The sequence below is a fragment of the Tachyglossus aculeatus genome, chromosome 10 (genome assembly GCF_015852505.1).
Source record: "Tachyglossus aculeatus isolate mTacAcu1 chromosome 10, mTacAcu1.pri, whole genome shotgun sequence".
NCBI lineage: Eukaryota > Metazoa > Chordata > Mammalia > Monotremata > Tachyglossidae > Tachyglossus > Tachyglossus aculeatus.
The window spans coordinates 42,857,924-42,876,409 of record NC_052075.1 but is presented as its reverse complement, the minus strand read 5'-3'; the positions used below and the strand labels follow the sequence as shown (position 1 = coordinate 42,876,409).

Here is an 18,486-nt window from a genome sequence, read left to right as displayed (position 1 = left end):
AGGGGCAGAAGCAGAGGGTGCTCGATAATTATTCCCCAGCGCCTAGGTTGGGTTCAGCTTAGAGGGGATTTCAGTTGGAATGGCAGCCCCTAGGCACTCTCAACTTCCTCCAGGATGCGGCATGCTGGCTTGGACGGCCCCTGCGGCATCTATCAGGTGGCCCCTTTGCCTCTGGGTGGGAACGGTGCAGGGTGAGAGGCTGGGGCCAGGACTGAGTGAGTGTGTGCGCCTGGAGTAAGCTGCCTGGCTAGAGGGCCTGGGCTCACTTCCTCTCGGCCTTCACTGCAGATGCAGATGCTCCCAAGAAGAAGAAGCGGAAGCTACCGTCGGACGTGAACGAGGGGAAAACTGTTTTCATCAGGTGGGCTGTTCCCTGGCTGGGCCGACACTGTCTCTTCCTCTCAGACTGGAGCCTTGGGGCTCAAGGTGGGGGCTGGCAGAGGAAGCCTCTCCACTGAGATCCAAGTGACACGCTAAGCCAGGAAGGAAGTGTGAGAGTGGTGCCTCGTATGACCCAGGAGGGACTTGACAGAGAGCCTTAGACTCACCCCTCCTTGAACCACGTGGATGTCCCCCAGCTCCGACTTGTCTCTGTGAAGTCAGTGCTGCAGGATGTTCTCGGTTTTCCGATTCCTTCCAGGTTGAGTCGACGGGGCCGGGAGGTCCCCTGACCTAGAAGAGGGGAAACAATCCCGTGCATTGAGGCCAGGGGTAGCCCCTGTTTGCTTTCTTGGAGGCCCAGAAAAATAGTCCCGGAGTGTTAAGCAAATTGCTCTTCCCGCATAAAACTGAACTACAGGGCTAAGACATTCAAAGCTATTTTGATTTTTCTTTTACATGCTTTCAAGAAGCTCATAAATCTACTCTTCCGTATTTTCTGCTGGGAAGGGATGGGATTTTGATTTAAATACCTCAAGGTGGTGGAAGGCCCAGCTGCTTGTTTGCTTGGTTGCTGCCATGTGTCCATAAACCTCAAACCTGCTCTCTCTGGGGCCAAGCCCTGTTGGCCTCACCTTACCTCCCGATGACCCCTGGTTGCCCCCCTACAGGAACCTGTCCTTTGACTCAGAGGAGGAAGATCTCGGGGAGCTGCTGCAGCAGTTTGGGGAACTGAAGTACGTCCGTGTGGTTTTGCACCACGATACCGAGCACTCTAAAGGTAACCACCACCCAGGAGTCTTGTGCTCTTCATGCTCCAAAAGGCTTGGACTCTGCCAGGGCCAAAAAGACACCTATCCCACCTTGCCTCAGCCTGGCCCACCCCCAGCCAACGAGGGGGTCATACTGGCCCCACACCCACTTCTTTGGTGGGGGCCAGCTTGATTTCCTCCGGAGCGGGTGAGGAGGGAGATGTGGGCAAGTTGACGTAGGGGAGACGAGCCATGTGCTAGGGGTTATTAGGTCGCCTCAGTGGGTGGGTGCCATGGGGGAGCTGCCCGGGGAACTCAAGACCACATCAAGGGCATCGGGAGCCTGCGGGCCTCCTCGGGCAGCAAAACCCTTTAACTTTGGTCTCCAGGCTCTCCACTAGTTGTCTCTCTCTTACTTATTTGTTCTCTTTTTTCGCTACACCTCAGCTCACACCCTTCTCTTTCAAGCTAGCCCTCTAACAGGCTAGCACTTCACTCATGGCTCTTCTATCTTGGATCAAGCCATGGTTCATGCCTTTTCCTCTGCATGGAGCCCTCCACCCCACCCTCCAAAACTGACCAGATCACATCCTTCCCCACCTTCAAAGCCCTCTTAAAAATCTAGCTCGCTCACCACTTCCCTGCTCTTTCTCCCTGCCAGCCACCTTTGCCCTCACGGGTGTCTGGTCAATATTATTTTCTGGCTTTTGTTTTTACCACAAAGCACGTGTTCACTTGGCATTGTGGATAGAAAATTGTCGGGGAATTAGAAGCCGTCCTTCCGACCATGGCCAACTTGTCCGTCCGGATAGGGCCCACGGACGTGTTGTCAGATGAAGCGTCTGTGCTCACGCTCGCGGGCACCGGACGGGGGTGCGAACTCTAGCGCCCGTTCTCCTTAACCCTGGGTTTGTCAAGAACGTAACCGCCGTGGTACAGGAGAACCAAGTGAATTGCATGCTGGGCTCTTGCGTCCGCTTCCCTCTACCAGTAGATTGACACTTCTGGAGGTCTGTGACTGGTCTTTTCACTTCTGTTGTATGTTCCCAAGCGTTAGTACAGTACCTTGGCACTCATTTGAGAAGGTGCTAGTCATTGGTGTTGATGGGAGTGGGAGGCGAAGGAATCCCGGCTTCTGTCCACTTGGGCCCTGGTAGGGTTGCTTGTTGGCATGGTTGCCTAAGCCAACTGGGAACTGAGATTTCACTCAGTGTGTGTGCTCTCTCTTTCTCTCCCGCCACTCTTTGTCTCTGTGTCTCTCTCCCCAGGCTGTGCTTTTGCCCAGTTCTTTACTCAAGAAGCCACCCAGAAATGCCTGGAAGCTGCCAGGGAGGATGCGAAGGTGAGGCAGGATTTTGCTTGGGTCTCTAACCGGTGTCACAGTGTCTCTTAGTGGCAGCAAGCAGCTATGGATTGCACTATTAGCATGCTCAGGGTACTAACTCACTTTGAGTGAGCTGCTTACTAGGGGTACAGCCTCACAGGGAAGAACTAAACAATTGCCCGGCTACCGTCTGCCCTGTAGACTTCACGCCAGGCACCCCCTAGGTAGTTAGATAGAATTGTGATTGTCCTGACAGTCCTAAAGTATCACTGGCCCCTGGCTACATTTGATCCCAGGCTGAGTTTCCAGCTTCTTGTTCACACTCCTCCTTTTTTTTTTTGTTTGTTCTTTTTTTTAAAATAATATTTGCTAAGCGCTTACTTTATGCCAGGCACTGGACTAAGCACTGGGCTAGATAGAAGTTAAGTTGGACACAGTCCCTTGTCCCCCATAGGGCTAAGAGTCTTAATCCCCATTTATAGATGAAGTAACCGAGGCACAGAGAAGTGAAGTGACTTGCCCCTGGTCAAACAGCAGACAAGTGGTGGAGTCGGGATTAGAACCCAGGGCTTTTGGGCTCCCAAGCCCTGTTCTATCCACTAGGCCACACTGCTTCTCAGTTCTCGTGACCTCATCAGGGTTTTGCTCTGAGGAAAGCGGTTCTCCCCCAGCACAACTGTCTCTGGTGTTCTCCCACCCTGGGGCGCCTCTTCACACCCGCAGTCATTAGCTTTTGGAAAAGTGGATTTGATTGTTTTTCACGGCAGGATGGAGGGCTGAAACTGGATGGCCGGAAGCTCAAGGTGGACCTGGCGGTGAGCCGGGACGAAGCTGAAAAACTGCGCAGCAAGAAGGTGAAGAAACCGACAGGAACCCGGAACCTCTACCTGGCCAGAGAAGGCTGTGAGTTGGGGCAGGGATGGGGCGGGGCCTCAGCTCACACCGAGGGCAGGATCTTGCCCTTACTGGGCATTCAGGACTCGGCCGAAACCCTGCCCTCCCAAGCGTTGGCCAGCGGCAGGAGTCTCATTAGGTTGTAGGACCGGGGGACCATTTGTACGTGCACTGAGCACTCGTTACAACAGACAGCCCTGCTGCGGGTCCAATGGGAAGAGCACTGCTTTGGAAATAGGAGATCTGGATTCAAGTCCCGGTTCTGTCAGTAGCTGACCAACATGGGAGAAGACGGCACATGCATTTCAGTGTGCTGCATCCCTGCCCTCCTTCCCACCTGCTGCTGTCCGTGCCCAGATGGGGATGAGAGAGTACGCATGACCCCGATGCCAACTGCTAATAGTGTTATTAATTCCTTTGCTTATGCTCTTGGGCCTCATCAGGATTGAGGTTTGACCTGGTGGGAGACATCATCATTGTTAAACTGAGTATTTTTAATGGTTTTATACACCCGCTTATCGAGGTTGATCACAGTAGCCGCAACCTAGGTCACACTGAAGACCCTGGGACTCGGAAAATTTCATGTGCCCAACCCAAATCTTTCAGCAGAGCAATAGACATTTCAGCAGGAAGAGCCAACCGATTCTCAACTAGGTGCTAATTTTCCAAGATTGCAGTTTGTATGGGCCCTTGGTTTATTCTCCCCGCCCCCCCCCCCCCCTTTCTGCCTGCCTTTCAGCCATTTCCCTTTTTAGTACCTCTGTCCAAGAGGAGGCAGGGGAGGTGAAATTCTCATTGGTCTCTGCTTTTGACTTGTAGTTTTGGTAAAGGGATGGTCAGGGAGGAGGAGGAGGAGGAGGTTAGAGCTGAAAACTAAAATGGGATTTGGGAATTAGCCATGGATTTCCATTATTGATGGAGACTGGAGTTTAGACAGTGGTTTCCATGGAAAATGGAAATCTACAGGTAATCCTCAGATCCGTTTTAGAGTCAAAACTTTTCTTGTGTGCTCACTTTTGAGATGTCTTCAATCAAGTTGTGACTGTCCATTCTAGAGAAAAAATGGCTATAAATGCAAAACCTTTTTCAGCCTGGAATTTTTGTGACCCCCATTCTTCTGCCTAGTCATCCAGGCTTGTTTGTATCACGTTTTTTGACTGTTTTCCAGTCAGGAAATTTCTGTGGCTCTGGTTGCGTTCCTAACTATTTATTGAGTGTTACTTTGTGCAGAGCACTGTACTAAGGGCTTGGGAAAACTCAGTACAGTCTATTTGGACAGCGCAATTCCTGCCCTTAAGGAGCTGACAGTTTACAGAGGGAGAGGGAGACGTTAAAATAAATTATGGGTAGGGGAAATAGTAGAGTATAAGGATACGAACAGAAGTGCTGTGGGACTAGGGTGAGTCCTTCCTTCCTTGTCTGAATGGGGCCTCCAGCTCCGAATCTTCTGGAGAAGTCAGCCTATCTAATAGGTAGGATGCGCTGCTTTGTCCAGGATTCTCCTGGCACTTTTCATGAGCATGAACTTCCCCATGTGAAAGCAGCAACCCCAGTGATTTGAGGATTCGGTGAGCTCAGGGCCTGGGCAACCCCGTATCTTGTCCTTGGCCTCCTTGGCCTCCTTGCCTCCTGGCCAACCGGGCCTCCTATGCATGGGCTTGTACTGCTCAGGTCACATCGATCCTGTGGTGGGCCTGTTAATTGCTATCAGTGGGGCCTAGTGGAAAGAGCCCAGCCCAGGAGTCTGAAGATCTGGGTTCTAATCCTAGATCAGCCACTTTTCATTCATTCAATCGTATTTATTGAGCGCTTACTGTGTGCAGAGCACTGTACTAAGCGCTTGGGAGACAGACAACAAAAAACATGTGGACAGTGACCTGGGCAAATCACTGAAATTCTTGTGTGCCTCCGTTTCCTCGTGTGTAAAATGGGGATTCAATACCTTTTCACCCTTTTACTTAGACTGGGAGCCCCGATTGGGACAGGTTCTCTGTCTGACCTGTACCTGCCCAGAGCTCAGCACAGTGCTCAGCATAGGGAAGGGCTTAGTAAACACCACAATTATGATTTATTTCTGCAGTGATCCGCGCTGGGACAAAAGCTGCTGAGGGCCTGAGCGCCACTGATCTCGCCAAGAGAACGCGGGTGAGTGTGCCAGAGCCAAGCATCATCTTCTACAAAATCATTTCTACTATCTCTACCACTGTCATTTATTAAGACAGAGAGCTCACTGCAGGCAGGGAACCTGTCTACCAACTCTCTTGTACTCTCCCAAGTGCGTAGTACAGTGCTCTGCGTGCTGGAAACTCTCAATAAATTCCATTGATTGATTAAGAGCTTGCTGTGTACAAATCACTCTTAGGAGTGGAGAGAATTACAGGGAAGTTCTTTCACAAGTGGTCTCTGTCTGCCCCACAGCTGAAGTCAGGGATGATAGGCAGCTAGAAAAAAAGACAGGCGTTAACAGCAAAGACAAATTAATCAATCAGTCGTATTTACTGAGCACTTACTGTGTGCAGAGCACTGTTCTAAATACCTGGGAGAGTTCAACACAACAATAGAACAGATGTATTCTCTGCCCTAATCAAAAATATCAGGATCGAACAAAGATCAGTTCTGGAATATCTGGAAAATCCCCAGACTCGTCATGCCTCCAGAAGCCTCCGTAGCAAACTGCAGTCAGTCAGTCATATTTAATGAACACTTACTGTGCGCAGAGCACTCTGCTAAGCACTAGGGAGGGTACAATAGAGCTGGTAGACAGGTTCCCTGCGCACGAGCTTACAGACGTGTTCCCTGCCTATAAGGAGCGTACACCAGGTCACGTGGTGGCCTTCGTTTTCTCTTTCTTTCCTGGGTGACTTGCAAATACCCTGTCGCTTCCCAAGAGCGTGAGTCTTGTTTGGTGGAAGGGTGGTCTGCACAAACAGCTGTTCCCTAAAGAGCTATTGCCCAGAAGGACAAAACTAGAGAAGAAGCATGCCCTAATGGTTAGAGTCTGAGCCTGGGAGCCAGGCTCTGCCACTTGTCTGCTGCATGACCCTGACAGATGACTTCCCTTCTCTGTGCCTCAGCCATCTCATTTGTAAAATGGGGATTAAGACTGTGAGCCCCACATGGGACGTGGTCTCTGTCCAACGTGATTATCTTGCACCTACCTCAGCACTTAGCACAGTGCCTAGTGCACAAAAAACACGTAACATAAAGGACTCCTGGGAGAAGCCTCTTGTACAGGCCTCATTTGCTGTCGAGCGATAACCATAATGGCCGACATCGTGTGGGAACGTAAGATGGCCACAGCCTCTCCTCTCTCAGAAGCCCCCTCCTTTTGGAACGAGACTCACACAGACTGGCTTGGATGCGAGCCCACAAATGCAACCGTTACCCAAACCATCGTTGAACAAAACCGTGAAATTAACGAACGGGTCGACTAAAGGAGCCACGTCACCTTTGCCTGGAACCAGCCGCGTTGCTTCTGACAGCGTTTCTGGTGACCAGCTGCTGAGCCCCCTTTGCCAGGTCCCCACAGGAGCAATGCCAAAAAGGTGAGAGAGCCGGGGCCGGCACTCTTATTTTCTACTACCCTGCTGGCCAGCTTGAAACCCCAGGATAATAATAATACATGATTTTGGTACTTCTTAAAGTGCTTATTAGGTGCCAAGTACTATTCTGAGCGGTGGGGTAGGTACAAGTTAGTTTGGATACAATCCCTGTCCTACATGGAGCTCACACTCTTAATCCCCAATTCACAGGTGAGGTAACTGAGGCCTAGAGAAGTTAGGTGACTCGCCTAAGGTCACACAGCAGACATGTGGCGGAGCCAGGATTGGAAGCCAGGTCCTTCTGACTCCCAGGCTTGGGCTCGATCCATTAAGCCACACTGCTTCAGTTGTCCTATAATGTGGGGGGCCTGGCTATTGACGACCCCCCCACGCCAAGGAAAGCGCGTTTCAGCAGGCAAGTGCCCCTTGACCCCACCTGCCTGCCTCACTTGTACAATCCTGAGCACTGCCTAGGTGAGTGCATGTTGTCGGAAGACCGTCTCAATCCCCCCAAGCGTGGCTTTAAAATGAGTGTCGCTCCCCACCCTGCCCCACCCTCCATCTCATCAGTTCAGCCTGAGGCATCAGTGAGCGGTTCACCGGGCTGGGGTGGCGGGAGAGGAGACCGGGCTCCTCTGTCCCCTCAGCTCCGGGGCCGAACCCGCTCCCTCCCACCCGCCTGCTGTTTGAACTGAAGAGACTTTTTTTTTTTCATCCTTCCAGTTTGAGGAGCTGAAGTACCAGAAGCTAAAGGACCAGAACATCTTTGTCTCCAAGACCAGGCTCTGCCTCCACAATCTCCCGAAGGCGGTGGATGACCAACAGCTCCGGAAGCTGCTGCTCAGGGCGGCTGGTGGGGGCCGGGCTGTGCACATCAAGGAGGTGAGAGCGCTTTCCATCACTGGTGGGCAGTTCAGCCCCAGGCAGCGGGCAGTGAAGCAGAGCACAGCAAGAGGGGAATTTCACCGAGCTTCAGTCTTCATCATGCAAGGGTTAGACCTGCAGTTCCCCGATATCTTGGGGATTTCCTTGGGCATCAAACTCAGTTGGGCCTCAATAATAATAATAATAATGATGGCGTTTATTAAGTGCTTACTATGTGCAAAGCACTGTTCTAAGCACTGGGGAGGTTACAAGGTGATCAGGTTGTCCCACGGGGGGCTCACAGTCTTAACCCCCATTTTATAGATAAGGTAACTGAGGCCCAGAGAAGTGAAGTGACTTGCCCGAAGTCACACAGCTGACAATTGGCGGAGTCGGGATTTGAAACCATGACCTCTGACTCCAAAGCCTGTGCTCTTTCCACTGAGCCACGCTGCTTCTGCCCTGATAGGGTTCTCCAGAATTCACCCAGTTCTGCCATAGTTTTCAGGATGGGTCTCGGCTAGAACGTGAGTAGGGAATTGGGAAATGCTCTCCAAGCACTGTGACTCTGGGCTCGGCGGGCCATCGGGTTCAAGGCCTGGCTTCTGTGCACATAGTTGGGAATCAGGTCAGTGCCGTGGGGCTAGTTTTTCTCAATGGAAGGGTTCACTGGAGGGCAGTCCTCACTCTCTAGAACCGAATGCACTGGTTTTTGTACCTGAGAGCGTAATCTGCAGTCAGCCCTTTGCCGTGGGGATTTTACTACCAGCCTTGCTTCTTCCTTGCAGTTAGGATCTGATGCAGTTAATCCATCAGTGGTGTTCTTGAGTGCTTACTCCAGAGAAGGAGCTTGCCGTCCAAGGGGAGAATAGAATCGTGGGGTCTCTCAACCAAGCTAGAAAATCATGCAGAAGGCAGGGCCACACCAGCGTCTCCAGCTTTGACTTTATTGTTTGGAGAAGTCGTGTGGCTTACGAGGTGGTGGGGACCAGCCCTCATTATCAGGTGCTTCTAAATGCCAAGTAGCCCCCTTCTCCTGGCACAGAAGTTGCTGAACAGGAGATTTTAGCTGACTCAGGGTCTGAGCTGATGAACACCCCAGAAGGAGGAGTCTATTTCTTTTCTCTCATGGACTTCTTAGGCCTCTTCTGGAGTCTGGCAAGCCCTTCCCCAATTCTGCTCCTCTCTGGGTCCTCCTTTAAAGACCTCCTTCTCCGAGACTTTTATGAACCCAGGAGAAGCCCCTAGAGCCATTAGCTCCCTTTCCAGCCTCCGGGAAGTCAAACTATGTAATCTAAGACCTGTAACACAGCAAAGACACCCAATGCAGCTATCATAAGTAGCTGTTATCTGTCCTCTCCTTACCATCCGCACTCCATTGTCTTTCTGGAAAGCAGCATGGAAAGACCTCAGGCCTGGAAGCCAGAGGACCTGGATTCCAATTCCAGCCCTACCACTTACCTGCTTGAGACCCTGAGCAAGTCACTTCACTTTTCTTTGCCTAAGTTTCCTCACATGTAAAATGAGGATTTTAGACCTGTTCTCCCTCCTACTTAGACTGTGAGCCCCATGTTGGTTAATGACTGTGTCAAATCTATCTTGCTACCCCAGCGCTTAGTACAGTGCTTGATGCATAGTAAGTGCTGAACAAATACCACAGTTGTTATTAGTTACCAATATTATTGCAATATCATATCCTTATTTTTGTGTCTATTTAGAATGTCGACTCCCAGGAGGGCAAGCCCTTGTGTGTTTATAAGGGCTAATACAGAGCTAGGATCTAGTATTTGCAGGATTGGAGAATGGTTCCTCCACCTCAAGATTCTGGATTCCTGTGGCTCGGAGAATCTGTGGGAGCGGTTGGGGTGCCTTATTGAAGGCACATCTTTTCCAAGAGGCCTTCCCTGACTAAGCCCTCATTTCTTCTTTTCCCACTTCCTTCTGCATCGCCTTGATTTGCTTCCGTCATTCACCCCTCCCTCAGGCCCGTAGCACTTATGTACATATCCATAATCTGATTTATGCATCTCCCCCTCTAGACTGTGAGCTCGTTGTGAGCAGGGAATGTCTCTACCAGTTCTGTTATATTGTTCCTCTCCCAAGCGCTTAGGACAATGCTCTGCACACAGGAAGCGCTCAATAAAAATGACTGATGGGTGCCAGAGGACTTGCCGGAATCAGGGAGGTACCTGGAAGCCCGCTCTTCTGCCCCGTGCCAACCCCATGTTTTATCTCCCTGTTTTCCTCCACAGTGTCGGGTGATGAGGGACCTGAAGGGCGCCGCAGGGAATCACAAGGGTCAGTCTCTGGGTTACGCCTTTGTGGAGTTCCAGGAGCATGAGCACGCACTGGCAGCCCTGCGCTACACCAACAACAACCCAGATATCTTTGGGCCCCAGAAGGTAAGGGGCTACCCCCGGAGGGGTGCTCTGCCTTGTACCCTCTTATGGCAGAAAGGGGATGTGGGTTCTTGTGCCCTGCGGGTGGCCGGAATCACCAAACTGCCACTGAGGGGGAGCAGGGACTGGTTGGACGGCTTTTCCAGAATCTAGCGGCCAGGTCCGGAATGGCTGGACTTCCAAGAGCTCCAGATTTCAGGCTGCTCCCCTGTAGAACAGTGTTTTGTCCTCCAGTGTGTTTGGGAGAGGATCCTTCAGTGGAAATGATGGAGAGGCTCGGAATAGCAATTCTTACCAGAAAAGTAGCATGTTTAGAAGAGGTGCAAGATTGTCTAAAGTAAGCAAGAAAGCCAACAGACTTCCCTTATCAATGGTATTTATTGAGCACTTTCTCTGTGCAGAGCACTGTACTAAGCACCCGGGAGAATAGAATACACCACTTAGCCAGATACCTGTGTTTGGGTTGGGTAGCGCACAGGATGCTGGGATCACGGGCTGGGAAGCACTGCCCGAAATCGTCGGAGTCGGAGTGTGTACCCCACATGGCTGTCCAGCTGGCTCTCCCTGGGTTAGTGCCTGTAACATAATCCCTAGAGGGGCTATATGATCCAGAGAAAGGGTATCACACCACTTCCAGAGGACTTGACTACGGAGGAACGTCTTGGATGTGGCCACATGTTGACCCCTCCCCCCACCTCCAGCCGAAACAGAAACAGGGATCTGCACCTTTTTTTCTGGAGCACTAAAAGGGAGCAGTCATCCTCTCCCTGGCTGAGTCTGGTCCTTGGCATGGGCACACAAACTCCTGGCTGGGGAGTGGATCTGTGGAGGAGATCAAAATGACTCCGTGCCAATCTGCCAGTCACCAAAACCTTGTACCCACCTCAAGGTGCCCTTTGGTAAGGTTTCCTCCTCAAAGGCCAGGATTCGGCTTCCTCAACTGGCCAAGGAGCCAACTGCCCAAGCTTTAGGTCCTCCTATAGCTCCCACCCAGGAGAGGAGGCCACTGGGGCAGCCTTGATGTGGGGCGAGGTCCTGGTGAAATAACACCCTTCCTTCCTCCACCATTCCAGCAAGGTGTGGCAGTGAACCTGCCAGTGCCTTGCTGCCTTCCTCTTCTACCCCAGAGACTAGTCGCAGCCTCTCAACATCTTTCCTTGGCACTTGGGTGGAGGGGCCGGGGACAGGACAGGACAGAGGGTGGAGCGAGGACGGCCTGGTGGGAGAGAGAGACATGATTGTTCCATCAGAGGCATATTGGGGATGAACTAACTCCAGAACGGGCCCAATGTACCCACCCTGATAGGGTCTTGAGTTTGTGGCTTAATGTGCCTTTTGGAATCCCTCTGTTGCAGAGACCGATAGTGGAGTTCTCCCTCGAAGACAGCCGGAAACTGAAGGTGAAGGAGATGCGGGCAGCACGCAACCTGGTATGGTTCTCAACAGCTCTTCGGTCTCATCTTGGAATTGATTTAAAGATTCTGGCATTCGTGGGCTCTTGCCCGGCCGAGCCCTGGGACTCAGGATCTCTGTCGAATGAAAATGGTGGTTTTGAAGTGGTGGGATGTCCTTTACTCACACAGCCCCTCTCCCCTGTTAGTACAGATCCCCGAGAGTCACCTTTAGATGGAGGCCTGGAGCCCATGTGGAAGCGCTCCGAGAATTAGACAAGTCACCGAGGCCCTCTGCCTTGTGTTGGGATCACATTTCCATTCCTTGGGGTAATCCCAGGTGTTAACAACCAACGAAGCAGCGTAGCCTAGTGGATAGAGCACGGGCCTGTGAGCCCAATTTGTACTTCCCAAGCGCTTAGTACAGTGCTCTGCACACAGTAAGCACTCAATAAATACGATTGATGATGATGATGATGAGTCAGAAGGATTTGGGTTCTAATCCTGCCTCTGCTGCTTTGCTGTGTTGACCTCGGGCAAGTCACTTCACTTCTTTGGGCCTCAGTTACCACATCTGGAAAATAAGGATGAAGACGGTGAGCCCCAGGTGGGACATGGATTGTACCTAACCTATGTTGCATCTACCCCAGCACTTAGTACAGTGCTTGTCACATAGTAAGCGCTTAACAAAGACCATTAAAAAAGACGGAATTTGAGTTAGTTTTTGCCCTCGCCTCTGAGTCCTTTCCCAGCATTTGAAAGCGGACGGACTGTTTACCTTGACTTCCTCAAGTCCGTGTGCCAGTGGGCAGGAGAGGGAGGTAGGGAAGGGCACCCCCAGGGCACCGTGGAGAAGCCAAGGTCTGAGCATTTGTCTGCGGGGCATAGGGGACTTGGCAAGGATGTGACTGCAGATGGGTCAGTCCCAGAGAGCGCATGTGTAACAAGGTGGATTTGTTTTGAGGAACTGTGCTCTGAGCTTCGGAAAAGACCCACTTTCCAAAGCCTGGCCTGAGATCTGTGGAGTTAGCGCTGACTCTCCTACCTAGCACTAGGCCCCATCACTCATTTTCCAGTGTCTGGTCATTTGCTGATTCTACTGGCCCCGAACTGGTGAGATTGATAGCCTTCACTAGCTCTTGCAGTAAAAGCCCTCTTGACAACAATTTTGAGAATGTAAATGGGACCTGTATTTGCCAGGAGACCAGGTATCTTTCTTTCTAGGTATCTCAGTGGGTGGTAATCCAAACCTAACAATGGAAGTGAAAGTCTATTGCCTAAGGTCAGCCTTGGGAGCGCCAGCTTTACATGGTGAGGTCAGGTGTGAACTGGGGATGGGCAGAGAGTGGGAAGTAAATTCAGCGGAAAGGGGGGAGAAGGGAAGAGGGGACTTACCCTCCACTCTCAAGCCTTCACCACCATCTTTTGCCACCCCGCCGCTGCCAAGCAACAATGGCTATGGCCTTGGGCTGGACAGGGCACCCATGTGCGGATGGCGTAGAAGAGGGCAGCGACTCCAAGCTTGTAAGGGGGGCAGAGGCCATGCGAACCAGTCCGAGGGGGTTTAACCAGCTACTGCAGTCCCATGAAGTCCCGACACCAACTGGATCCATGGAGGAGGCTGGGGCGAGAGGAGCCTCTAACCGGGCCACAGAACTTGGGTATTGGGCCGGGTTGGGAAATCGTCGGCCCGCCCACATCAGGCAGCAGTGGAAGCGGGTAGTATTATCAGCTCCATTTCTGGCCCCTTCTCAGCTCCAAGGGTTGGAGTGGGGCTGGCTTCGGCTTCCCGTCCCTCTGAGAAGGCCACTGGTGACTCTGTGTGACCCTTCCTGCTGATCTAGTGGAGTCAGGACCCCTCTGGCCAGCCTCTCTTCCTCCAGTGGAATCTTAGAACATCCTCCCTTCACCCTGATTTCAACAAGAGAGGATGGAGTGAAGAAAAGGCCCAGATTTTTGTGTCTCAATCCTCTGAGGGAGCTGTAGTACATGCAGAGGGTCTGTCATCGCCTTCCTATCCATGACTGCTGGGAAAGACTTGGGCTTTAACTCTTCTTGGCTCCCCCTTCCAGTTCTCAGCTATTTTTTAGGATTTCTTCTGGTCCTATCCACCTTTCAGAAGGACCCCGATTTTTTTTTTTTAATTTTTCTGGTATTTTTAAAGTGCTTACTCTGTGCCAGACATACTAAATGCCGGGGTAGATGCAAGCAAATCAGGGTGTACGTAGTTCCTGTCTCTCATGGGGCTCCAAGTCTTCATTCCCATTTTACAGATGAGGAAACTGCCATAGGGAATTGAAATGACTCACCCAAGGTCACACAGCAGGCGTGGCACAGCCGGGATTAGGACCCAGGTCCTTCTGAATCCCAGGCCCGTGCTCTATTCACTAGGCCACACGGCTCACTTTTGGAATCCATCTTCTTTCTGGGCAGGCTTTGAGCCGTCACATCTTGCGTAGAAAGCATGAGGGAAATCTCTGATGTCCCTTTTTTGTGTCTGCAGCAAAAAAAGAAATCCAAACCAGCAGCAGATGCATTCCGGAAGGAGCAGCGGAATCCCGGGAAAGGCAAATGGCAGAAGGCCGCTGGGAGACACACCAAAGGGCCCAATATTCCGTCCCCCAACACTCCCTCGCCAGCGCCCAAAGGGGCGGCGCAGTCCACTTCCTGGGCAGGTTTTCAGACGAAGCCGGAGGTGGAGCAAGTGGAACTGCCAGACGGGAAGAAGCGGAGAAAAGTTCTGATGCGCCCCTCACACCGAGGGCCAAAAATCAGGTGGGAAGCAGCTCAGGAGGCGTTCGCGAGAGGCTAACCTTTTCTCTGCAGGCAACTAAAGTTTACCCAAAGGCCATTCAAATAGTTTTTGACCCTCCAAGCCCTAGCTAGCTTTTCCGTCGTTCACCTTGTGGGGTTCAGTTGAAAGGACTCCCCAGTCATTTGCCAGCCAGGTCTAAGAAGGTTGAAAACATAAAGCCCCACCCCTGACCATTGTGGGTTGTGTAGGGTTGGAGCCCTGTTAGATCGGGTTCCTGGGTTCGGTGATCCCTGACTCTGTTGCACGTCTTCTGCACAATGGTGTCGAGAGTTGCAGAGCCCATTGGGAAAAGCCCGGAGACTCTCCTCACAGCGCTTCAGTATTGAATTGACCCTGCTGCCTCAGGTTTCCCGTCATGCATGAAATGGACCTTAGAAGGGGTAGAGTCACTAGTGCTGTTTGGAACACAAGAGGCATTAGATGAAGGGCCCAAGATACAGATGGAGCAAAAAGTTCAGCCTTTCTGAGATGAGGGAGAGAAAGGTGCACTTTTCCAAGACAGAAGCAGCGTAGCCAAGTGGATAGAGCACGGGCTTGGGAGTCGGAAGGACTTGCATTCTAATTTCAACTCCTCCACTTGTCTGCAGTGTGATTTTGGGCAAGTCACATAACTTCTCAGTGCCTCAGTTCCCTCATCCGTGAAACGGGGATTAAGACTGTGAGCTCCATGTGGGACATGGACTGTGTCCAACCTGATTAGCTTTTATCTACCCCAGCAGTTAGTACAGTGCCTGGCATATAGTGCCTAACAATTACCATCAAAAGGAAAAAAAAAAGACGACGAGTGGTAGGCACGCAGAGATGAGACTGCAGGTTCTTGGTTCGATTTCCACTTCTTCGATCAGCTCTGTAAGGGTCAAAAAAAAGAAGACGTTTCGCTAAGTGACTCTAGCTACTAGGAGGTAGATTCCTGGCCTACTCTCCGGGGCCACCAAGAAGGAACGCACCGTGACCTAGAGATGGCCTGTTATATTGTACTCTCCCAAGCGCTTAGTACAGTGCTGTGCACACAGTAAGTGCTCAGTAAGTACGATTGACTGACTATTTGTGATTGTGATATTTATTGCTGAATTGTACTTTCCAAGCGCTTAGTACTATGTTCTGCACACAGTAAGCGCTTAGTAAATATGATTGAATCAATGATTGATTCCAGGTTACGGGACAAGGGCAAGATGAAGCCTCTTCCTCCCGCAAAACCCCAGAAGAACCAGCGGCAGCAGGAAAAACAGAGAGCAAAGAAACAGAGAGCATTGCCCTCCCAGGTGAGAAAAATGGAATTGGCTACTTCCAGGGCAGAGCCCCTCTTTATTGGTGGGTGGGTGGGCGGTCACGGGAGTTGTGGTGCCTTGGGCGCTGAGCACGGAGCAGGGGATGTCCTGACCACTCTTGTGAGATGAAGAGGCCGTGATTTCTTCACCCAGTGCCAGGGGGATTCCTTTCTATTAGGCTGGGTTGGAAGGGAGGGGAGTGAAGGTTCCATGATGAATCAGGCCCAAGGGCTCCTTGCTGAGAAGTAGTCACCACTTTTCTCCAGTTTTCCCCATGCAGACCCTTCTCCTCTACTGGTCGTTGATTACTGCAGAAACCGCTTTCTGGGAGGCTTTCTGGGGGGCATGTGCTCTTGTACAGTGCGTAGTCTGGGAGGGCGGTGAGATTTGGGCCTTCAGATTAATTTCTCTCTCCACTTTCCGTCCTCCATCTACTGTAGGTGCCTAGGAGAAAGGCCAAGGGTAACCAATCAGAAGCCCGTTTCAACCAGCTGGTGGAGCAGTACAAGCGAAAAATATTAGGGAACCCAAAGGCGGCCCTGGGAAAGAAGAGCAAATGGTTCGACAGCTAACTGACTCCCCAAGGCCGGAATGGAGAGGACTGTGCCCACCCACTTTCAGGCTCTGTGCCCCGGTGCTCGGTGTAGAGACCTTTTGCATCTTTCCCGTTGGGAAGAAAAATGACTGACTGACGGGACCATGTCGAAAGGGCCCCTTTGCCAAGCCTCCCCTCACCTGCCACGTTACCTTGAACTGGGCAGTCCTGAACTTCAGCCCCGCTCTCTTGGTCTGGTTGGGCAGCCCCAGAGCAAAAGTCCGGAGGACTCCGATGCTTCATGTATTAATTATCCCCAGGGCTGTGGGGCTTTGTCAATTGAGTCCGGCTTTAGTCTTGTCTCGTGAGCGGAAACCACTGTAAAAACTGTGCTTGGAGGCTGCTTTTTCAGAGGTGCACTTTGATAAACATCCTGCTTCAAGAAAGTCACCCTTGGCTTCTATTTTAAAGAACCACAGTATCTCACACGCTCAACTCACCTTACTGTTGTAGCATATATTATTTAAAGCACCAGCCATGACGTTACTGTTCAGTACCTACCCATTTCCACCTCCCAGGTTTGTAGGCTGAGGTGGTTTTGGTATTCTTGGCTCTCGTTTGCTCTATCCTGGTGGTTGGTTCTAATAACCACATGAATTTCCTTAACACTGACAGTGCAGGCGATTAGGGTAGGCACTGCCCATCCCAGCCAGTTGGCCTTCATCTTTAGTTGGCCTTTATGGACCACAACAGGATTCTACAGTCAGTGCTGTCCCTACTCAGAGGAGTTAAGTCCTGCCCTCCCCAGGCTGAAAAAAACTGAGCAGAAAAGCCAGGTGAGTGGAAACAGATATTTTGATTTATGCACAATAAATACAATACTGGCCTCTTAAAAATGTGCCACACCCTCACCTAAAGAAATAACACCGAGCCACCCCATTATTTTGCAAGTCTAAACCACGTGACTTTTCCCTTGCTCTTTACCTTAAGCCTTCAGATTTAGCAGACTTCCCAGGCATAATCTGGCTGTGGGTGGAGTTTGCCCTTCATCGTAGCCGGACCCTAGATCCACGGCCCTAAAAAGTTTTTCTTTCCTTGATATGGGTAGGCCTGGTTACCCCTTCTTCCCTGGATTTTTTTGGCTTTTGGAGATCTGAGGGGCAGTCCCTCTCTGAGGGCCAAGTTCCAATACCTGATTCTTAGACTGTAAACTCCTTACAGGCAGGGATTGTGCCTATCAACTCTCTTGTATTGTGCTCTCTCAAGCGCTAGTACAGTGCTCTGCACACAGTAAGTGCTCAATAAATACCATCGATTGATTGATTTCCCTTTAATACGTCTTCTTTGACACCTTTTCTTATGGTGTCTCCCAGTAATCCATCACGGACCTTTCATCTGTGAATTTATAGAAACCCTCTTTGAACTTGGTAATATTTTTACCCGCAAAATTTCCTGTGGTAATGAATTCCAAACAGAAATGTCAGCTGAATTCTGATATTCTAATAATTGTGTGCATCTCCTATCACTAAAAGATGCACGTTTCCTTTCACCCTTCTTATGCTAATCGACTCATTCTCCCAAATAAGTGCTTCTCATCTGTATTATGCACATCTCATTACACCCTGAATGAATTTGCATATCCAGTGTCTTTGCATCCTGAAACTATGAGCATTTCATTACAGTGCCAGCAAGACAATGTACTGAAACTATTAATATGCCCGTCTCACAGTATATTATATTCCTCTTAATTATGCCTTAATAAATGTGCCCATTGCATTGTGACTGAAAGCCTTGAAACTCCTATTGCACCCTATTTTATACATTTTATTATATCCCAGGATTACACTGCTAATGACTGGATACATTTTCATTGAGAGTGTAATGAAGAGCCCAGGTCTGAGATGTAGGGAAATGTGCATATTTTTCAGGGTGATTTGAGATACATGTAATTAGGACATAAGTAGGTGATAATTTGAATGTAATGCACCTGCTTGTTTAGATACTGATAGGCACTTGCAGTAATTATGGGTAGATAAATTATTTTATGTATATAATATATTGAGACAGCTCTGCCACTTGTCTGCTGTGTGACCTTGGGCAAGTCACTTCAATTCTCTGTGTCTCTGTTACCTCATCTGTAGAATGGAGGTTAATACTGTGAGCCCCATGTAAGACACGGACTATGTCCAACACGATTAGCTTGTATTTACCTCAGTGCTTAGTACAATGCCTGGCACATAGTAAGGGCTTAATAAATTCCATAAAATTTTAAAAAAGAGAGAGATCTTGTGTGAAGGAGACATCACTGATGGCTGAAAAGGCCA

General features: G+C 50.5%; 1 protein-coding gene across 1 annotated transcript in view; it reads left to right on the top strand.

Annotated features, from left to right (window-relative positions):
- The window catches only part of RBM28 (RNA binding motif protein 28), a 29,465-nt gene extending 11,192 nt beyond the window's left edge, over nt 1-18,273 (top strand). Inside the window, exons 9-19 of the mRNA XM_038752875.1 lie at nt 289-361; nt 1,050-1,159; nt 2,399-2,472; nt 3,222-3,357; nt 5,429-5,493; nt 7,614-7,772; nt 10,007-10,156; nt 11,509-11,583; nt 14,048-14,319; nt 15,513-15,621; nt 16,068-18,273. Of these exons, the coding sequence (XP_038608803.1) occupies nt 289-361; nt 1,050-1,159; nt 2,399-2,472; nt 3,222-3,357; nt 5,429-5,493; nt 7,614-7,772; nt 10,007-10,156; nt 11,509-11,583; nt 14,048-14,319; nt 15,513-15,621; nt 16,068-16,199 (1,355 nt within the window). The 3' untranslated portion in view covers nt 16,200-18,273. The remainder of the gene's footprint in view (nt 1-288; nt 362-1,049; nt 1,160-2,398; nt 2,473-3,221; nt 3,358-5,428; nt 5,494-7,613; nt 7,773-10,006; nt 10,157-11,508; nt 11,584-14,047; nt 14,320-15,512; nt 15,622-16,067) is intronic.
- Nucleotides 18,274-18,486: the final 213 nt, after the last annotated feature.